General features: G+C 49.3%; 2 protein-coding genes and 1 long non-coding RNA gene across 4 annotated transcripts in view; all 3 read left to right on the top strand.

Annotated features, from left to right (window-relative positions):
- LOC309523113 overlaps window positions 1-22493 on the top strand; it is a 178499-nt gene that overhangs the window by 18818 nt on the left and 137188 nt on the right. The window lies entirely within an intron of this gene.
- Window positions 1246-13180, top strand: LOC309523065 (vomeronasal type-2 receptor 26-like; the record flags this gene model as incomplete). The annotated part of the gene is made up of 5 exons (XM_082206868.1): window positions 1246-1575; window positions 3210-4019; window positions 9831-10058; window positions 11131-11257; window positions 11846-13180. Coding segments are annotated over 5 exons (2394 nt in total), but the record flags the coding sequence as incomplete, so codon positions are not given.
- On the top strand, window positions 15449-22017 carry LOC309523002 (uncharacterized protein). 2 transcript variants are annotated; one of them, XM_082206786.1, is made up of 5 exons: window positions 15449-17277; window positions 17973-18068; window positions 18220-18294; window positions 19705-19845; window positions 20974-22017. In XM_082206786.1, the coding sequence occupies exons 1-5, from the start codon at window positions 17263-17265 to the stop codon at window positions 21199-21201; spliced, it is 555 nt and encodes a 184-aa protein (XP_082062912.1). In that variant the 5' UTR covers window positions 15449-17262; the 3' UTR covers window positions 21202-22017. The 2 variants fall into 2 exon arrangements, with proteins under 2 accessions (XP_082062912.1, XP_082062913.1); XM_082206787.1 differs by lacking the exon at window positions 17973-18068 and having other exon boundaries at window positions 15453-17277; window positions 20974-22016.

Genomic DNA, 22493 nt, shown 5'->3' with positions numbered 1-22493 from the left:
AAGGATGCCAGTGAATCTGGTCAGGGTTCAAAAGGATGCACTGAATTTCCCCACCTGCAGGATGCCATGAAACTCAGTGAATTTCCAAGGCTAAAATGTTTCATTCAATATTATTCCATTTGGACAATTCATAAACTGTCATTAAGGAATGTTACAGTTTTGCACATGGAATTTTGAGAACCTCTGGGTGACCTTTGGTAGCTGAAGAGCAGGAAAGATGTGCTTTAATTGAAAGGATAAATAAATAATATGTTAGGGGAGTTCCTTGTAAGTGGACTTAGATCTCTAAAATGTGAAAAGTAATTAATCTTTTTTTGACCACACACAACTGGCCACATTTCAAAGCATTGAGGTGTTTGACGTTTCTTCCTATGCCAGAGGGTGGCATGAAACTCAAGCAATTTCCAAACTGCTAAGATTATTTTATGTTTATTCTATTGGGATCATTTGTGAACAACCTTGTCACAGTTCTCTTTACACAATGCAACGGGAGACCTACAGCCCAACATGGGGAAATCTGTCTCAGCTACATTAAAGGTTTCCTCCTCCAATCCCAGCACTTTCCCCTTTCTGTCATTTTTTTTTAAAAAAAAAAATAGAAGCGTTTTAAGAAACTCCTGAAAATGGTTGGATTTTTATGGGTGAAGAACAGGAATGATATGCTTCAAATAAAATAATTATGTAAAATAATACAGACCAGAGGCTATCCTCATTGGTGGAGTCAGTGATCCAAAATATTGGCAAAATTATAAATTTTACCACACACTCAAACCTGAAAGCCACCAGGCCTCATTTGTAACTAAAAGGGGACTGAGGTATTTGGTGCTTCCCCTCTTTCAATAAAATTGTCTCTTATCTACCTGGAGTTGAGCCCCTTGGAAGGCGCCAAAGACCACTGCAGCAAAAGCAGCCTATGGAGCAGATTCCCTGTATATCTCAAATTTTGAGGGCCGCCTTCATTTCCTACAAATAGAACCACAGTAGAAAAGAATCACAGAGTTGTAGAGATGGAAGGGACTTGGAGGAATCTCACCTGAAGTATCCATGACACATGGTCACCTTCGGAGGGAGTCTGTTCCACTGTTAAACAGCTCTGTGTGCTGTTTGCATCAAAGCTCCTGTCATGGAGCAGCGGTCTCCACATTTTTGTGGAGAAATGAATGAATGAATAAATAAATAAATAAATAAAAATATACTAATATCTGTGGATCATATAATGTTTCCTTCCTCCCATTAATATGAATATCAGTTTCACTCTTTTTTAAAGGATTCATTTATTGCAGGGAGTTAACTAGGTTCTTCTGGTACATGTTGTCTTTCCTGTTCACCATCCAAGAGATCAACCAGGATCGCAGGATCTTACCCAACATCACCCTGGGCTACAACATCTATGAGAACTATTTAGATGCAAAGATGACTTCAGACGCCATGCTAGAGCTGCTTGCAGGCAGTGGATGCAATATTCCCAATTATCACTGTGGAGAACAGAATCACCTGCTGGCTGTTCTTGAAAGAGGCAATACTGTCATCTCAAAAGTGATTTCAGCCTTGTCAGGCATCTACAAAATCCCACAGGTAAGTAGTGGGAGAGCATGGAAGCACAGAGAATTTCAACTGCATAAGATTCTATTTTCTCTTTGGAGGGGTCAAGTAGGGATATTTAAAAAAATGGGAAAATCCTGAGCTATGGATCCTACATCCCTTTTTCAAAACTGAGCCTTCACCAACTTGACACCTCCAGACGTTTCCGACTAAAACTCCCATCAGCGTCAGCCAGCAGAGATTTAGATGTCAGTCATTTCAGATAATTGTTGCTGTTGTTTAGTCGTTTAGTCGTGTCCGACTCTTCGTGACCCCATGGACCAGAGCACGCCAGGCACTTCTGTCCTCCACTGCCTCCCGCAGTTTGATCAAACTCATGCTAGTAGCTTCAAGAACACCATCCAACCATCTCATTCTCTGTCGTCCCCTTCTCCTTGTGCCCTCCATCTTTCCCAACATCAGGGTCTTTTCCAGGGAGTCCTCTCTTCTCATGAGGTGGCCAAAGTATTGGAGCCTCAGCTTCACGATCTGTCCTTCCAGTGAGCACTCAGGGCTGATTTCCTTCAGAATGGAGAGGTTTGATCTTCTTGCAGTCCATGGGACTCTCAAGAGTCTCCTCCAGCACCATAATTCAAAAGCATCAATTCTTCGGCGATCAGCCTTCTTTATGGTCCAGCTCTCACTTCCATACATCACTACTGGGAAAACCATGGCTTTTACTATACGGACCTTTGTTGGCAAGGTGATGTCTCTGCTTTTTAAGATGTTGTCTAGGTTTGCCATCGCCTTTCTCCCAAGGAGCAGGCGTCTTTTAATTTCGTGACTGCTGTCACCATCTGCACTGATCATGGAGCCCAAGAAAGTAAAATCTCTCACTGCCTCCATTTCTTCCCCATCTATTTGCCAGGAGGTGATGGGCCCAGTGGCCATGATCTTCGTTTTTTTGATGTTGAGCTTCAGACCATATTTTGCGCTCTCCTCTTTCACCCTCATTAAAAGGTTCTTTAATTCCTCTTCACTTTCTGCCATCAAGGTTGTGTCATCTGCATATCTGAGGTTGTTGATATTTCTTCCGGCAATCTTAATTCCGGCTTGGGATTCATCCAGCCCAGCCTTTCGCATGATGAATTCTGCATATAAGTTAAATAAGCAGGGAGACAATATACAGCCTTGCCGTACTCCTTTCCCAATTTGGAACCAATCAGTTGTTCCATATCCAGTTCTAACTGTAGCTTCTTGTCCCACATAGAGATTTCGCAGGAGACAGATGAGGTGATCAGGCACTCCCATTTCTTTAAGAACTTGCCATAGTTTGCTGTGGTCAACACAGTCAAAGGCTTTTGCATAGTCAATGAAGCAGAAGTAGATGTCTTTCTGGAACTCTCTGGCTTTCTCCATAATCCAGCGCATGTTTGCAATTTGGTCTCTGGTTCCTCTGCCTCTTCTAAATCCAGCTTGCACTTCTGGGAGTTCTCGGTCCACATACTGCTTGAGCCTTCCTTGTAGGATTTTAAGCATAACCTTGCTAGCGTGTGAAATGAGTGAAATTGTGCGGTAGTTGGAGCATTCTTTCATTAATTCTTTCATTTCATTAATTATTTCAGATAATTAAATATCTGTTATGCTGAAAGTAAAATAAATTGCTGATCTTTTGCTTTCCTTGCTAGATCAGTCATGGCTTCACTGCCCAGGTTCTCGAAGGTAAAACCCTGTTCCCTTTTGTCTACCGGATGAGTCCCAAAGAGGAAAGTCAGTACCAGGGGATTGTTGAATTGCTCCTGTATTTTGGATGGACGTGGATTGGCCTCTTCACTCCAGACAATGACAGTGGAGAAAGATTTGTGAGCGCTGTGAAACCTCTGATGCTCAGCAAAGGGATCTGCATTGCTTTATCAAAAAGAGTACCAGAAAATGATATAAATCAATTTATCAGGCCTGGGGAACCTTTTTTCCTATGGAGACAAGTTGGGGTATTTGTTTCCTATATAACCAATGCACATGTTATCATAATACTCATGGCAATAAACAATATTTATGAGAAGGAAATAGGGGCGAAAGTCTGGATCACAACAGCTTTGCTAGAAATCAGAATTGGCTTTTCCCTCCCTCCAAATCTATTCCAGCACCTCCATGGTTCTCTGTTCTTTGCAATTGAGACTGGAATAAGGAGCAGCAAAGGTGGCAAATATAAATTGCAGACCAATTTTGGGGATTATTTTGATCAAGCATTTCCGTGTTCATATTCAAAGCATCTGTTGTCCGTGAAAGGCAGGATAAGATGCAGAGAGGAGGAGAAACTGCAGCCATTGCCCCAAGGGGAGCATGAGATAGTCCTGTCTGATGACAGCTATGGCACTTACATCAATGTTCAGGCTGTGGCTCAGGCCTTGCATGCTTCGCTTTCATCGAGATCCCAGAGGAGGCTGATGGTGGAGGAAGGAGAGCAGTGGGGACCCCAAAGGCTACAGCCGTGGCAGGTATTTCCTTCCCCCTTTTGCAAACTGCAGTCCACACAGATGCTGATCTTGACTGGGGATAAACCTGTAAAATATCATAGTTACTATTACTAATAGTAGCTTACCTTCCAACATGTCTCCGATGAAAATAGGGATGTCCCATCCCATAACGATCATTTTGCTATTTATACCCAGGCCTTTCTTCAGGGGGAACCCGCTGGAACTCAGCTCCAGCACCTCTCAACTGGGTGCCATTTGGACCTTTGGAGGGTCTGTAGTGATAATATTAGTATTATTCTGTTTATATATCAACTTTCATCTGAAAATCACAGGGTGGTTTGCAGAATAAAAATACAAAATGAGAATAGAAAAAGCAAACGAAAGAAAGAAAACAAGCAAACCAAAAGCACATTAAAATGCCCAGAGATGGTTTAATCCACCCAAATCCTGGTTACAGAATAACTTTCTCGCCTGGCACCTAAAGATTTGTCACAAAGGTGTCCAGGGAGCCTCTCTGGGAGAACATCCCCCAAGCGAGGAGCCACCACAGAAAAGTCCTGTTGTCGTGCTGCCACCCTCCAGATGTCTCTATTTTTTATATATATATATTTTATTTAAGTTTTTTTTTTCATTTCTTTCCAAGCTCCTGTATAGTTATTCTTAAAAATATTTATGTTTGTAACTGTTATCCATACTCCTAAATATTAAACTTTCTTCTCAATCATCAGTTCTGTCACATTTTCCACCAATACTTTCGTTCTACCTTTATTTAGTTTAAAACCTACTACTTCTCCAAACTTGAGAATCTGTTCAAGACCCTTGTTTGGCTAGCCATGGGGTCTTCTACACTTACCACATGGTCATCTGCAAAGGCCTTGAGTTTATATGCTTTGTAACCTACTGTTGGGACGTGGGTGGGCTGTGGGTTAAACCACACAGCCTAGGACTTGCCGACCAAAGGTTGGCGGTTCAAATCCCCACGACGGGGTGAGCTCCCATTGCTCGGTCCCTGCTTCTGCCAACCTAGCAGTTCAAAAGCACGTCAAAGTGCAAGTAGATAAATAGGTACCGCTCCAGCGGGAAGGTAAACGGCGCTTCCATGTGCTGCTCTGGTTCGCCAGAAGTGGCTTAGTCATGCTGGCCACATGACCCGGAAGCTGTATGCTGGCTCCCTTGGCCAATAAAGTGAGATGAGCGCCGCAACCCCAGAGTTGGCCGCGACTGGACCTAATGGTCAGGGGTCCCTTTACCTTTACCTTTAACCTATATTTTCCCTTTTATTTCTTCATCTGATCTTCTACTTCTGGCCAGGGTCTCTAAAACTAAAATAATAATGGTGACTGAGGATATCCCTGTCTTGTCCCTTTTATTATTTTGAATTTTTCTGTTATTACGTTGTTTACTATCATCATAGCCTGTTAGTCAGAATAAATTGAGTCAATTCCTCTAAGTACAGTGGTACCTCAGGTTACAGACGCTTCAGGTTACAGACTCTGGCAACCCAGAAATAGTACCTGGGGTTAAGAACTTTGCTTCAGGATGAGAACAGAAATCGTGCAGCGGCATCGTAAGGCCCTATTAGCTAAAGTGGTACCTCAGGTTAAGAACAGTGTCAGGTTAAGAATGGACCTCCGGAACAATTTTAGTTCTTAACCTGAGGTACCATGGTAGCCAAGAGGCCAAAAGGGCCGAGAGTGCCAATAAGGCCAAACATGGAGTCCGGCACTCTTCCGTTGCGCAGCTTGCAAACTGTCCGTGCCGATCCAAAAGTCCTTATGCCTCTTTGGCCGGTAGCAGAGTGAACACAGTGGCGAGAAGCAACTGCAGCCAGTGGGTAATAATTCAGAACAAACACAAGGCATTCCTTATCTTCTTAGCCTTTAATCATGTAGAATAACAGCATAAATCAGACCTTGCGAAAGCTCGCCCATTCTTCCTCTCGCATAGCGACAGACTGAAACACTCAGAGTCAACCCCCCCCTAAGTGTCTTTGACCACGCCTCAGGAAAGAGACGTCACTCAGAACTCTTTAACTCTGTGAGTTCTGAAACCCATAACACCCCCTCTCGTCTTGCATCCTGAGGGAAACTGAGGACACCTATTTACAGACCTCTTTGAGTTCAACTCACCTCTCATTGCCTTTTGCCTCCCACTGGCATCTACCCCCAGGCAATTGTTGAATCCCTTCCACACTCCCAGAATCACACTGTGCGAAACCAACCCACGCATTGGTGACCTGAAACCTCTCAGGTGGAATCCCCTTTGTGGTGCGAGTTGACCGCCTGAGCACAACCTCGGGCGCTCCTCCTGACCCACTGGGATCAGCAAGTGTGTCTCCTAGCACAGAAGACTCCCCCTCTGATTTGCTGCGTCTTCGGGCCTTCTGCACTTGGCTAACAGGAGATGAAGGCTCGCTCTTGGGTTCCCTCTTAACCTGTGGAGAAACCCACCCCTGTGCTTGACCCTCATCAGCAACCTGGTCTTCAGCAACAGGCTCCGCCTCTGCCTCTCCTTCGTCCCTTTCCTCCCTTTCCTCCCCCTCAGAATCGGACAAACATTCTGAGAGAACATCAGGACCACCCCTAGGCCGTGACCAACCACCCTGCTCAAAGAACTCAGCACGCTTGCTGACCAGCAGCTTGGTCTGATCACCCTCTGGGTATGCAAACTTCCACCCATTTGTTGCAGGATCATACACACAGAATATCATTTCCTGGTACCTTGGACCACCCTCCTTCCGTTGAGCTGTTGGTATTGGCACTGACGCCCTGGAACCAAACGAACGGAAGAAATGCACCTGTGGCTTTCGCTTGCGCAACAGAAAAAACGGTGTGTCACCTACAGCGTGATTGTAGGACCTGTTAAAAACAAAGCTGGCAAACTTCCAAGCTTCACTCCAAAAGCTCTGAGGCAGCCCAGAGTCACACAGTAAAACCCTGACAGCTTCAGCCAGTGTTTCACTCCTGTGCTCTGCCACGCCTCTCTCTTGAGGAGACTTTGCATCCGTCACCTGGTGACGAATTCCCTTCTGCTTGAAAAACTCCTTCAGAGCAGACCCAGTGAACTGTGACCCACGGTCGCTCCTGAACCCTTGCACTTTGGTGGAGAACCTTAGTTCCACCTCCGCAACCCAATCCTGGATAAGTTGCGCCACCTCCCCCTGCTTTTTGAGAGAGAAACACCATAAATTCTGAGAAAAATCATCTGTCATCGTCAGCAAAAACCTGGCCCCTCCCAGACTCTCACACTTCATGGGTCCTGCAAGGTCTGTGTGAACCAGCTCAAAAGGTTTTGTGGTTACCCTCCTTACCCCGGGAAAACTGCACCTTTGTACCTTTCTGCATGCCCTGCACTCTAGGGATCCCTCACACGGCGTGATCTTGCAACCCTTGGTGCAGCTAGGCAACCTCTGAACATCTTCCAAACAAGCATGAGACATTCTCTTGTGCCATACATGAACACATGAATCATGGCTGGGAACACTAGCACACGGCGCCTGTGCTTTTCCGGCATTCCCCCCACCCTTCAGAGGTATTTCCAGAACAAAGAGATTGTTTCTGCATGCCACGTTGACAAGTTGTTTCCCCCCTCTGAAAACGGAACAGGCATCATTTTCAAAGCAAATTTTGTACCCTTGCTTTACAAGAGCAGGTACAGATAACAGGCAACAATGCATCCCTGGCACAACGTAACACTCCAGCTCCGCCTACAAAAAGGAAACATAAACATCAGCAACATTAGAAACTGGCTTTTGTGTCCCATCAGCAAACGTAACAGTCGTTCTAGCTGAAACAGCCCTGCAATTCCGCAGCCTCCCAGCAGGTGGCGTTCCAATTAGGTGATGACTCGCTCCTGAATCCACTACCCATCGCAACACTCTGTCCTTGCTGGAGTTGTCCTGTAGCGTTGCCATGGCAACAAACGTCCCGCTGCCCCTGTCCTTGGCAGCTTCCGTAACCGCAACTCCTTCCGTTGCCCTCAAGACTGGACTTATCTCAGAGTTCCCAGACAGCTCTGCAGCCGTTATCTCCCTCTGCAGCAGGTGGCTGGCCTTGAAGCCTTCAGCTCTGTCCTGCTTCCCAGGCTTCGACTTACGACGTAAACAACTCTTGGCAGCCTTTGGAAAAAGAGGCTTTCCTGAGCTTTTACTGCTCACCGCCCCCCCCACTTCTCACAGGGCTCCCAGGACGCTTTCCTGCACCCCCTGTGATGGGTAAAGGGCCCCCAGCAGCTTGCCCCTTTCCAAGCTCCTCACGCAGACACGTTGCATCACCAGCAGTGGTGGCTACAGCCCCTTCGTCCCCCTCAGGGGCCTCCCAGCTTTTCCCAGCTGTGCACCGGCTTTCACGAAGGTGGTCAGCGCCATCTTGCCTTCCCTGTTCTGATGCAGCCATCTCCCGGCCCTTGCTTCCGCCCCCAGCTTCACACGCTTCCTGGAGAGCTAGCCAAGCGGCCTCTGGTTTCTGTGCATCCAGAACAACAGGCCTCAAATCAGCACTTACATTCTCAGCCAAAAACGCCAGAACACGCATCTCAGCTTCACGTTGCTCTGCAACCGCCCCAGCTGACTTAGACATCGGCTTCACCATTTCCCAGAGCTTGGCTCCGACTAAGGACAACTTCTAAATAACTCCACTCCAGCCACGTTTGGCTGGTCAACTTCGCACATGGCAGCTTAAGCTCAAAGCCATGTTCCTGGGACTGAGCCATCTCCTCCCCAGGGTAAGCGTACTCACGACTGGCAGCAGCTTCCTCCGGCTCCCGGCAGATCGGCTTCTCCCCAGCGAGCTCCTTCCAGCCTCAAAGAAAGGCAAAGCTCCAGCTGGCTCCAGCAACCTCACAGCCAGCTTGCTGGCTTCCCCCACACGTGGGACGTTCCTGCAACAGCTTCAAAGCGTTGGCAAACTGCCCATAACCTATGGCGGCCAAGAGGCCAAAAGGGCCGAGAGTGCCAATAAGGCCAAACATGGAGTCCGGCACTCTTCCGTTGCGCAGCTTGCAAACTGTCCGTGCTGATCCAAAAGTCCTTATGCCTCTTTGGCCGGTAGCAGAGTGAATACAGCGGCGAGAAGCAACTGCAGCCAGTGGGTAATAATTCAGAACAAACACAAGGTATTCCTTATCTTCTTAGCCTTTAATCATGTAGAATAACAGCATAAATCAGACCTGGCGAAAGCTCGCCCATTCTTCCTCTCGCATAGCGACAGACTGAAACACTCAGAGTCAAACCACTCCTGTAAGTGTCTTTGACCACGCCTCAGGAAAGAGACGTCACTCAGAACTCTTTAACTCTGTGAGTTCTGAAATCCATAACAGGTACCACTGTCATGACTCTCTGAATTTCATCATCTCTATAGTACTCTTCGTAGAAGTCCATGAAAAAATGGTCAAAGGCCTTCTCTGCGTCTATAAAAATCAACACTGCTTGCTTATCATTTCTAACCTCCAGATATTCTATTATATCAATTATATTCCTTATATTGTCCTTCATCTGGCGGCCTGGCAAAAAACCAGCCTGGTCCCGATGAATTAAATCCATTAATAGCACTTTCATGTCATTTGCCAATAGGTCTGCAAACAGTTTATAGTCATTATTTAATAGAGAAATCAGCCTATCATTTTTGACTGATAATAGATCTGGATCTTTTTTCAGAATCAGCGTAATGTAAGTATCTTAAATCTTTTAGTGGTTGTGCCAAATAATCTTGTAATTTCTTATAGTACTTTGCTGATAGCCCACCTGGCCCTGGTGTTTTCCCCATTTTGGCTTGATTCATTGCCTGTTGTAGCTTCCCAGTTTCTTAATGCTGGCGCTTTCCCCTGCCATTCCAGCTTCACCCTTTCTTGAGAGAAATCCGGTGTCTGAATACTTCCAGGGGCAGACTGTGCTTGGATGAGAACTGGGAGCTGCCAGCGGACTTCAATATTATTAACTGGGTGATGTCTCCCAATAAGTCTCGTGCCCTTGTGAAAATTGGAAATATAAGGAGAGGAGCATCTGCTGGCATAAAGTTCACCATTAACCCAGAAGCCATTGAGTGGAACAAGAAATTCAAGAAGGTAGGGGGGATAATTGGGGGAGGGGGGCTAGGAGATCCTGACTGTGCTCTTCCTTGAACAACCACTGCAGAATGAGCATGTCAGGGTGACTGTCCAGGAACAGCTGGAACCAGCACGCCTTCTTTCTACAGCAGCTGAGATAGGAGGGGAATTTGGGATGCTCAAATAAAGGATATGGACCTTTCATACATGCAGAAGGATGAAAAGTAATTTATTTTACATATGATAATTACTGATTTATTGTATATTTTTTAAAATTTGTGAGTAAGCTCACTTGTATTAAATTTGTCTTAATTTGTGGTTGATGTGGTGAAATTTGGAAAATCAATTAAGGCAATTTGGCAAAAAAAACCCATAACCCCAACTCTCCTTTCAGTTGGGCATTGAACAGCAAAGCGCTTTCTCTCTCTCTCTCTGACACACACAAAGACGAGAATGAACCGTGTGAGAGATTATTCGAATCCTGAAATTTGGGGGAATCACATGTCAGACCCATTGTCATTTGCTTAGAAGTTTTTTTAAGAAGGAAACAGGTAAATGGAGAAGAGGAAACAGAGTTCTGTGGCTCAAACCTCAGCTGTACTGAACTCAATTTAAAGCACAAGATATTCTGGTCACCCCAATGGTCAGCGGGGGGTTGAAAGGACCCTGATGAGGGGTCAAGGCTGCATTCCAGAGATCATGTTCTGCAGCTAAAGAGAACTGACCGCATTAAGGGAAGATGGGGAGATGGCAGGCAACTGGGGATCTTGGCTGCTGGAAAGGGCAACTGGGATCTCTCTGGATTCCCTGCCAGACAGACCCCTCCCCAACCTCTATGTGATTGATGTAGAGCTGGGATGATTTCCTGAATGATTCATTGGGGGCCACAACTGCAAATCTTGGGGTAGATCAGGGTTCCCCAAACTTGGGTCCCCAGCTGTCTTTGGACTACAGCTCCCATCATCCTGAGCTGGCAAGACCAGTTGTCAGGGATCACCACCATGCTATAGAGATCGCGTTGAGTGACTTACATACACACAAATATTCCTAACTGTTCCTCTTTGTTGCACCTTCTTGTCTTTCTGGTTAGGCCGTGCCTCGTTCCAGGTGTACAGAAAGATGTCGACCTGGATATGCCAAGGTGGTTCTCGAAGGAAAGCCCATTTGCTGCTATGCTTGTGCTCAGTGTGCAGAAGGGACCTTCTCCACTCGGGAAGGTGGGTGATTCCAAGGGGGAAGAAATTCCTGGAGAGAGTAAACACAGGGCAGAAATTCAGTCTCACACACTGCAGACATAGGGGAATGGGAATCCTTCCTTGACTTCCTTAGTATTAATCACCTTTATTACATCCAGGAAGTGAGTTGATAGGAATGACCATAAGGAAGAAATATCTGGGGTGCAAACTGGGCAGCTGTGAGAGGAATGTCCGCAAAGCATTCCTTTTTGATTTTTTAGACCAAGCCACACAAAAAGGAAATAATATTGACACTTATCAAATAATGGATAGACGATGAAAAGCAGCAAATTACTATCAGCAAAAGCACAATAAAAATAAATACTTCATGTGAAAAGTATTACAATATAATCTATGGACCGTTCTGATCTCACTGCTATGAACATTGAATGGAAGCAATGTCTGCATTTTAAAGGTTCAGGCAAAGAGGAACAGGCAGGATCCAAACAATGCAGTTAACAGAAGTGGAGTGGTCACTGCCTCTCAGTTGATCCTAGATCACCATGTTAATAGAGCACAGATCATTAGGGATGTAAGTGATGCTGCAGCCACTCTTATTCTCTTCCCCAGATGCAGAACATTGCACCAAATGCTCAGAAGATCACCATTCAAACAAGGACAGAGATCAATGTGTCCCCAAGATTATCATCTTCCTGGCTTATGGAGAATATTTAGGAATGATTTTAGCTTCCACTGCCCTCTTCTTGTCCTTAACAGCAGGCATTGTGTTGGGAATCTTCATTAAATACAAGGAAACTCCCATTGTCAAAGCCAACAACCGGGACCTCTCCTACATCCTGCTCGTCTCCCTCCTGCTTTCCTTTCTGTCCTCCTTCCTCTTCATCGGGCGCCCAAGGAAAGAGACCTGCCTTCTCCGACAAACGGCCTTCAGCATCATCTTCTCAGTTGCTGTTTCTTCTGTCTTGGCAAAGACCATCACGGTGGTGCTGGCCTTCCTGGCCACAAAGCCCGGGAACAGGGTGAGGAGATGGCTGGGCAAGAGTCTGGCCAACTCCATTGTCATCTCCTGTTCTGCGGGGCAAGTTCTCATCTGCACCATCTGGCTGGGCTCTTCTCCCCCATTCTCAGAGCCTGACATGCACTCCCAGGTGGAAGAGATCATCCTGCAATGCAACGAAGGGTCTGTGGCCATGTTTTATGTTGCCCTCGGCTACCTGGGCTTCTTGGCTGCCACCTGCTTCACGGTGGCTTTCCTAGCCAGGAAGCTGCCCGGCTCCTTCAACGAAGCCAAGCTGATCACCTTCAGCATGCTGGTCTTCTGCAGTGTTTGGGTGTCTTTTGTGCCCACCTACCTCAGCACCAAGGGCAAGTACATGGTGGCCGTGCAGATCTTCTCTATGTTGGCCTCCAGTGCTGGGCTTCTGGGCTGCATCTTCCTTCCCAAGTGCTACATGATTGTGCTGAGGCCTGATCTCAACACAAAGGAGCACCTGACAACAAGGAATTAAGGGGACATCTGATTCTTAAAATAGTCCATGTTCCCTATGTCCAGAAGTGCATAAAGGAAACACACCTGCTCATCCATGTTCCTCCTTTTCCACCTCTGAAAGAGATTGTGTTCCTTCTTAGCCCTGGTTTTAGGAAGTCCTGTTGACATGAACAGGAAGATGGGAGGAAATGTTTTGCTACCTTGCTTTGCCAAGGACTACAGTGAGTCCTGGTCTACTGCCCTTAGTTTGTATACTATTATCTTTTTAAAATTTTGTGTTTTGGGAACTTATATTTATCTCACAACAAGATAGGCTGGAGGGAGAGATTAGTTAGGTTTTTGAGTCTGTTTCCTTTGTCCTGACTACCTATTAACCATATCAATTCTAATATTCCCCAATACTGTTTGGTTATGCCAGTTCTATGTATACAGTTTTCTATGTTCCATTCCCCGCATTTATGCGCTATCATTCATAAGCTCACTTCACACCATTTTGTTCTCCTAAGCTTTGTATATCAATAAACTGAGAAATTCATTAAAGACATTTTCCGTAGTCTGTTGGTTTAATTTCTGTATTGTGTAAGCTCTGCTCTCTGTTCCAAAGAGTAGCAGCTGACCTTAGCCAAGCTGTGACTGGGATCCAATGAATTTTATTGCACTGGCCAGGGTTAGGGACAGGGTTAGAGGGGAGAGGGAACTCCGGCGCTCACGGGAGTGGCAGGCCGCCTACGCCAATCTGGGTGAGTCATTGTGAAAGGAGGTGGGGAGGGCGTTCCACAGGGCAGGCGCCACCACCGAGAAGCCCCTCTGCCTGGTTCCCAGTTTGTGGCACAGGTCATCATCCGATGAATTTAGAGCTTCATTTATTCCTGTGTTTATATTTAAAGAAATTATGCATTTAAAAAGTATTCCACATTGATCGTAATATTAAGAATGCACTTAAAATTACTACGCACAACAATGAATAAGGGATTGCAATGCACACACAGTTAAGCAGCATAAATATTTGTTAACGAAGTCTAATCTTGTTGTGATTATTATTACTTTTATTGCTACTAATACCAGTGGCTTACAAGACTCAGCTCTATTCTGCCTTGGTCAGTCCCCACCTGGAATACTGTGTCCAATTCCGGGCACCACTATTTAAGAAGGATGTTGACCAATGGGAAGAAACCCCTCACCCCCCAGAGAGATGCTGGCTCAGAGAGCCCCCGGAGCTTAGACTACGAAGCCTCTGAGGGCGTGCAGAGTGCAAATCCCCCAGGGGCCCCTCTCTCTCCCGGGCCCACCTGGGGGCCCTGCCCCTGCCAGCCCCTCCGGCCTCTGAGGGCGTGCAGAGTGCCAATCCCCCAGGTGCCCCTCTCTCTCCCGGGCCCACCTGGGGGCCCTGCCCCTGCCAGCCCCTCCGGCCTCTGAGGGCGTGCAGAGTGCCAATCCCCCAGGTGCCCCTCTCTCTCCCGGGCCCACCTGGGGCCCTGCCCCTGCCAGCCCCTCCGGCCTCTGAGGGCGTGCAGAGTGCCAATCCCCCCAGGGCCCCTCTCTCTCCCGGGCCCACCTGGGGGCCCTGCCAGCCTCTCCAGCCTCTGAGGGCGTGCAGAGTGCCAATCCCCCCAGGGGCCCCTCTCTCTCCCGGGCCCACCTGGGGCCCCTGCCAGCCTCTCCGGCCTCAGAGGGCGTGCAGAGTGCAAATCCCCCCGGGGCCCCTCTCTCTCCTGGGGGCCCTGCCCCTGCCAGCCTCCCCGGCCTCTGAGGGCGTGCAGAGTGCCAATCCCCCCGGGGCCCCTCTCCCTCCTGGGGGCCCTGCCCCTGCCAGCCTCCCCGGCCTCTGAGGGCGTGCAGAGTGCCAATCCCCCCGGGGCCCCTCTCCCTCCTGGGGGCCCTGCCCCTGCCAGCCTCCCCGGCCTCTGAGGGCGTGCAGAGTGCCAATCCCCCCGGGGCCCCTCTCCCTCCTGGGGGCCCTGCCCCTGCCAGCCCCTCCGGCCTCTGAGGGCGTGCAGAGTGCCAATCCCCCCGGGGCCCCTCTCTCTCCCGGGCCCACCTGGGGGCCCTGCCCCTGCCAGCCCCTCCGGCCTCTGAGGGCGTGCAGAGTGTAAATCCCCCCGGGGCCCCTCTCTCTCCCGGGCCCACCTGGGGGCCCTGCCCCTGCCAGCCCCTCCGGCCTCTGAGGGCGTGCAGAGTGCCAATCCCCCCGGGGCCCCTCTCTCTCCCGGGCCCACCTGGGGGCCCTGCCCCTGCCAGCCTCCCCGGCCTCTGAGGGCGTGCAGAGTGCCAATCCCCCCGGGGCCCCTCTCTCTCCCGGGCCCACCTGGGGGCCCTGCCCCTGCCAGCCCCTCCGGCCTCTGAGGGCGTGCAGAGTGTAAATCCCCCCAGGGGCCCCTCTCTCTCCCGGGCCCACCTGGGGGCCCTGCCCCTGCCAGCCCCTCCGGCCTCTGAGGGCGTGCAGAGTGCCAATCCCCCCGGGGCCCCTCTCCCTCCTGGGGGCCCTGCCCCTGCCAGCCTCTCTGGCCTCTGAGGGCGTGCAGAGTGCCAATCCCCCCCGGGCCCCTCTCCCTCCTGGGGGCCCTGCCCCTGCCAGCCCCTCCGGCCTCTGAGGGCGTGCAGAGTGCAGCTGGACGGGCTGCAGGCGCTGGTGTCCCTGGCGGACGAGGAGGGTCATGTGGCCCTCGGAGGGGAAGGGGCCACCTTCAAAAGGCCCTGCCACTCCCGCCAGTCTCCACCGGCACGGTTCACACTGGGGGGGGCAGACTTCCCAGCATGCACTGCCAGCTCCGTTGGGCCAATGGTCGAATCCCAGCATGAATCAATTTGAAATTTACTCGTTTTTCCAGTGTATAACCAAATAATTCAATCTCAAGGAGTCTTATGTTCAGCTTCGCTTATTAGCTTTATGGATAAATTAACCTCTATTAAGTTTCATTTCATTTCCCTCACGTCCTTCTTCCCAGCATGCTTTGCTGCCCCTTCTTCTCACAAACAAAGATCCTGTGTCCTATAATTGAAATTTACCCGTTTTCCAACGTATAACTGAATAAATACACGTGAAAGTGTCTTTCGTTAGGTTTCACATATTAGCTTTATTGATAAATTATCCTTTATTGGGTTTCATTTCATTTCCCTCAGGTCCTTCTTCCCAGCATGCTTTGCTGCCCCTTCTTCTCACAAACAAGGATCCTGTTTCCTATCATTTTATTTTTCTCTTATTCTTCCATTTAAACTTCATGGAGGGGCAGAGCGATGGAGAAAGAGAGAAGGCTTTTCCTCACAGCCTTTCCCTCGCCCTTCCCAGGCTGCCCTGCGCAACCTTCCTCCTGGCCTGCTAATAAACTAATAATCACCCATTATTATACTCATCAACCCCCATAACCCAGGAAGTCGCGAAGAGACCTCGTCCTTTTCCTCCTTCCCTTGGAGGCACCGAGAACGGCTCCCCCCTTTTCCCGACGTCCCGCGGCTCCTGCGCCCTGGACAACAGAGGCCAAAATGGCGCTGGCCACCCGCCAGTTGTTTCACCTGCAATTTAGAGCTCCAAAAATGCTTTAAATGCATGTTGTGGCTGTGATTTTTATAGTGCTTTTAATATTCTGTTGGGAGCCACCCAGCGTGGCCAGGGAATGCATCATCATCATCATCATCATCATCATTATTATTATTATTATTATTATTATCTCATCGCCTTGACTGCAATGAAACCTAAAGCAGACCCATTGAAATGCAATTATTAGCTTGGTTTCGGGTTTACACCAACCATTCTTCTTTTCCCAATAACTCTGAGATGTTAAACTGGGATCTTTCATGAGGAAGGGTGGCATATAAATCAAATAAAGGAGAAGAAATTTGGAGTATTGAGTAAATTTAGTTATAAAAATATTTATTTAGTACATTACCGTATTGGCCCGAATATAAGCTGCACCTTTAATATTCGGGGGGGGGGGGAGGAAAGAAGACAATACCGGAATAAAAGCCGCTCCCTTGAAATCCCGCAGGCACTCTCTCCTGTTCCATTTTACCGCAAGTCTGTTCCGGCAGCGATATTGTAAAAGCCAGCTTTCGTAAGGCCGTGAATTGAAGCCGCACTTTAACCTTTCGCGGTCAGAATTTGGGAGGAAAGTGAGGCTTATATTCAGGCCAATACGGTAATGTACTACGACAAAGACTATGGCTATCAATTTACAGAGCACTCTGATATGAGTGTTCATTAAATCTAGCATAATAATAGTAATGAAAAGGTGTTGCAATGGAGGAGTGCAGGGAAAAGAAAACTCCTGGCACTCATTCTTTCTTGCTACAGAATTAAAAGATTTCTCTGCTTTTCTCCTTCTTTTTCCCTTGGGTGGTGTGTCCAGCAGTCGCCCTCAGGGGAAACAGGTGTCCCCCCCCCCCCTTGGAGGAAATGGACTGATCGGAACCTGGCTGTGAGATCGGCTCAGAATCCCAGCCTCACTTTGCAGTTGAGACCAACAGCCTTTTGGTGGTTTGTCTGCAAGTGAATCAGAAAAAAACTCTTATCAGACACCGAAAAAGCAAAGTCTGAAGACTGATGTCTGGGGAAATGGTGAGGGGACCAGCAGGAAACTGCTAAGGGAGTTTTGAGTCCTTTTATTCTGTTGCAGTTGCAGAGAAAGGAGGGTGGGGGGTGGGGGTCCGCCCCAGGTGTCATCACTGAGGGGGGTGGCAAAAGGACATAAAGCCGTGTTTAAAATAAAAATAAAAATTGGGCTCACCAAACCTTTTAGTTGAGTCAAAAAACGCGGCTGGCACTGGGCGCCACACCACGGGGGCTGGCACTTACTGGGGGGGGGGGGGCTGCAGAGTGCCTGATCCACGCATCTCTCCTGGGGGTGACTTGGTGGCTTGGGCCCCTGCAGGCTGGGCGCTGCCTGAAACAGAAGCGTGGGGCTTGCGTCTGCCCCCTGCCTCTCCCTCAGCCGCCCTACAGCTGGGGGGGAGGCAGAGGATAGGCTCCAGAAAGCCCACAGGACCCCCGCGTTGAACCGGGCACCCGAGCGGCTGGCTATGCCGCTGTTCTGTTGTTTGAATTATGGGTGCCTTGAGAGTGAATGTGCTGTGCTTGCTGCCCCACTCGTCCTGATGGGCCAGCCCCCCATGGCGCCAGGGCTGTAGGGCTTCCCTGGCTAGCGACTCAACGTGGGCAGGACAGTCTGCCTTCTGGGTTCCTCTCTCATTTTGGGATGCTCTCTTTCTCCTCTCTCCCCACCATCAACTCTGGGGTCCTGTCTCTGCTAGCAGTCAGCCACCGAGGAGGACATTCTCAATGTCAAGGAGGACGAAGGAAAAGGCAAGGATGAGACCGCAAGACGGCTGGATCTCCTCAGCCCTGACTGGGTAGGTGGCCGTGGCCTAAGTGGTGATTGGCAGAAGGGGAGGGGGGCATATCAATCGTAGGATGAGACTGTTGTTTCAGTTATGGGTGCCTTGAGTTTTAACGTTTGGTTGCGTTTTTTAATTGCTCGTTTTTTGCATCTTTTCCTTGCAGGTTCCAAGTCTGTCACCATTTTCTAGTGTTTCCTCCCTGTCCTCCCTGGATTCCCTTTGGGACTCCCTCAATGAGGTACGTAGCAGACAGAGCAGGAGGGAAGCCCTGCTGAGCTGGAGAACCCTGAGGCTGGGGAAGAGGAGGAGGAGGAGGAGGAGGAGGAGGAAGCCGGCTGGCCGGCCAGACCACCTTCTGGACGGTTGTGAGCAAGGGGGCAAACAGGCAGGGGGCTGCTAAGGGCAGACCATGCTTGCTGCCCCACTCCTCCTGATGGACCAGCCCCCCATGGCGCCAGGGCTGTAGGGCTTCCCTGGCTAGCGACTCAATGTAGGCAAGAGAGTTTCCCTTCTGGGTTCCTCTCTCATTTTGGGCTGCTCTCTTTCTCCTCTCTCCCCACCATCAACTCTGGGGTCCTGTCTCTGCTAGCAGTCAGCCACCGAGGAGGACATTTTCAATGTCAAGGAGGACGAAGGAAAAGGCGAGGAGGAGACCACAAGACGGCTGGATCTCCTCAGCCCTGACTGGGTAGGTGGCCGTGGCCTAAGTGGTGATTGGCAGAAGGCGAGGGAAGCATATCAACCGCAGAATAGAACTGTTGTTTCAGTTATGGGTGCCTTGAGAGTGAATGTGCTGTGCTTGCTGCCCCACTCGTCCTGATGGACCAGCCCCCCATGGCGCCAGGGCTGTAGGGCTTCCCTGGCTAGTGACTCAATGTGGGCAGGAGTGTCTGCCTTCTGGGTTCCTGCCTGTCTCATTTTGTGCTGCTCTCTTTTTCCTTAATCCCCGCCACCACCTCTGGGGTCTTGTCTCTGCCAGCAGTCAGCCAGCGAGGATGACAATTTCCATGAAAAGGATGATGAAGGAAAAGGCGAGGAGGAGACCGCAAGACGGCTGGATCTCCTCAGCCCTGACTGGGTAGGTGGCCGTGGCCTAAGTGGTGATTGGCAGAAGGCGAGGGAAGCATATCAACCGCAGAATAGAACTGTTGTTTCAGTTATGGGTGCCTTGAGTTTTAACGTTTGGTTGCGTTTTTTAATTGCTCGTTTTTTGCATCTTTTCCTTGCAGCTTCCAAATATGTCACCATTTTCTAGTGTTTCCTCCCTGTCCTCCCTGGATTCCCTTTGGGACTCCATCAATGAGGTACGTAGCAGACAGAGCAGGAGGGAAGCCCTGCTGAGCTGGAGAACCCTGAGGCTGGGGAGGAGGAGGAGGAGGAGGAGGAGGAAGCCGGCTGGCCGGTCAGGCCACCTTCTGGACTGGTCGTGAGCAAGGGGGCAGGCAGGCAGGCAGGCAGGCAGGGGGCTGCTAAGGGTATGCTTGCTGCCCGACTTGTCCTGATGGACCAGCCCCCCATGGCGCCAGGGCTGTAGGGCTTCCCTGGCTAGCGACTCAATGTGGGTTCCTGTCTCATTCTGGGCTGCTCTCTTTCTCCCCTCTCCCCACCACCAATGCCACCACCTCTGGGGTCCTGTCTCTGCTGGCAGGCAGCCTCTGGAGTGGCTATCAAGAAGGAAGAACCACAGGAAGTACCAGAGAGCCCCCCAGAGGAGGATGGGGAGGACAAGGAGGCCCTTGATTTGCCGTGCCCCCCACCTGGAGAACACCTGGAGGCAAGCGTAATCGAGGTCAGATGAAACATACATTCATTCATGACATATGAAAAGCTTCCCTGAACAGGGCTGCCTTCACATGTCTTCTAAAAGTCAGATAGTTGTTTATTTCTTTGACATCTGGCGGGAGGGCCTTCCACTGGGCGGGTGCCACTACCGAGAAGGCCCTCTGCCTGGTTCCCTGTAACTTCACTTATCGCAGTGGGGAACCGCCAGAAGGCCCTCAGCGCTGGATCTCAGAACGATGGGGGGGTGGAGATAATTCTCCTGGGTTGCTTTTGGTTTGGTGTTTGTTTTGTAAGATATCTCTTTTGAATGCGTTTCCAGGTGCCTCCTGCCAAATGAAGTTATTAATTGCAAAGTGGGTTTGGCGATAATAAAACCATGTTGGCACTTTGCAAAGCCGGTTCTCTCTGGGGTTTTCCTGCCTCCTATACCTTCCCCCCACCCGCTTGTTCTTGGCTTTGTGTCTCGTTCAGATCTCTCCAAGGCTGACCACATGAGAACTTGGGAGAGGAGTGTTCCCTCCTGACTACAACCCTTTCATATAACGCCTTGCCCCAAAAAAGAAAAGGAGGGATTATGACAGCCTGCCACCACACAGGCCCTTCTCCTTCACAAACGGTCTGGAGGGCAGCAACACAAGAAGGGGCCTTTTCTGTGGTGGCTCCCCACTTGCGGAATGCTCTCTCCAGGGAGGCTCATCTGGCACCTTCATTGTGTATCTTTAGGTGCCAAGCAAAGACGTTTCTCTAGAACAGAGCTTTCCAAACTGTGTGCTCCTCCCAGGGCTGGAAAAGGGCTAGTTGAACTGAATCCCTGTGTTGCGAAATGAGGCATGTCTCCAAAGTGTGTCACCAACATGGAAAGTTCTGCTCTAGAACCAGCCTTGGGCTAATTGGACAACGCATGGCCTTTTCAACATGCTTGTGGATTGGGAGGTTGGCTTATGAGTTCGTTTTTGTTTTTAATACATATGTTGTGTTTTTATTTTGTATTTTTATGCTGTAAGCCGCCCTGACAGCTTCAGATGAAGGACGGCGTACGGATTGAATCAATCAATTGTTTGTTTGTTTGTTTGATTGATTAATGATTGCGGCATTTTCCCAGAATCTGGAGGTGAATTGTTTACTTTTCTCACAGGACTGCGAGGAAGAGAGGCCTCCGAAGACCCCCACTTGCTTGGGTTCCATCATCTCCCGGATTCGCAAGATCTTCAGAAGAGCGCTGCCGCCAGCACCACCAGTGCCACCAGAGCAACCCAATACAAGAGGCAGCAGTGGGGCGCAGGGGGAAAGGAGGCCACTCTGCACGTGGCTCAGGCGCTGGATGCGGCAGCATCGCAGCTGTGTCCACCCTGAACCAAGATGAGGAGGAGTTGGGAGGCTTGCACAGATCCGCCCAGGGGGATTTTGCCACCCCCCTGGGATGACACTCGGGGCGATACCCCCCCACACACCCCACCTTCCTCCGCCAGTGGTGGCAGGGGAAGTAGCACCTGGAGGCGCCCGAGTCCTAAGGGACATTTCCTTTTTGTTGTCCTTCCACAGGTCTTAATCCTTGTGGTCCAAACTGGAGAGGAGGAATAAAAGATCAGAGCGCGGAGGGAAGCGGGGCGAGAAACCCAAACTCTCGTGGCCCTACGCCGGCGTCCCACACGGCCAGCCCCAGTCCTAGAGCCCGACACCTTTTGAGAAGACAGCGGGCAAAGGGTGGACGGCGAAGGAGAAGTGCGAGAGAACGACAGCGTCTGCGGTGGTGGAGGAGAAAGAGAAGACAGGACTGAGAGGGGAACGATCCTGGAAGGTGGCTTGAAAAGAAAGGGCAATATGGCGTAGAAAAACTGCTAGCTCACGCTGCCCACGCCCAAAGGAGGAGGAAGGAAAGGAGGAAAGCAAGCGAGCAAGAAGGGACAGCTAAAGAAAGAACTGAGAAAAGAGACAGCAAGACCTTCTGTGGGTCAAAGAAATTACAATAAGAAGGAAACTGAGTTTCCTCCCTCCAGAGCTTCCTAATGGTCCTGCATTGTTCTATTTCCTTTTTATGTATAATTCTGTATTATATTGTTGAATTGTTGTCTTAGGTGATAAGCCTATAAAGGAAGGATATAAGGGAAGGGGGGAGGTGTTAAGGGAAGACTTTGAAAGGAAAGGCAGAAAATAAAAAGGGGTGGGGGAAAATAAGTGGGAGGGAACGCATAAAGGGAAGATGCAAAGCATTATATAATTTTTGTTTGTTTGTTTGAAATAAAGAAGCTAACCATTGAATCTGCATGGATCTTAAAATCATTTTGTGGAATGTTAATGGGCTAAATTGTAAGACTAGGAGGAGGAGACAGAGTGACTCCCCCTGCAGCTGCTCAGCTTTCATGGACTCAGAGGAGAAGGTCCCGCTTGCTGTCATGGCTTCTTGGCTCTTTGGGGCTCCCTCCCCCCCCAAAAAAGTGCGCCCTATGAGCCGGTGCGCCCTATAGGGCAAAAAATACAGTAAATGCTTTATGAGTCACTGATAAAGCATTTATATTAATTAGCCAGGATTACATCCTACTTAAACTTTCATCACTCCATACAAGTGGAAAGCTTACTAGACTCTCAGTCTTATAGCAATTCAACCTGCAGCGTTCCAATGAAAGGTGCTATATAAATTTAATAAATAAAGGTCCT

This window comes from Podarcis vaucheri, assembly GCF_965113315.1.
Source record: "Podarcis vaucheri genome assembly, chromosome: 18".
In the NCBI taxonomy this organism is placed as follows: Eukaryota; Metazoa; Chordata; class Lepidosauria; order Squamata; family Lacertidae; genus Podarcis; species Podarcis vaucheri.
The sequence above is the reverse complement of the archived record's forward strand: the minus strand, read 5'-3'. Positions and strand labels throughout refer to the sequence as shown.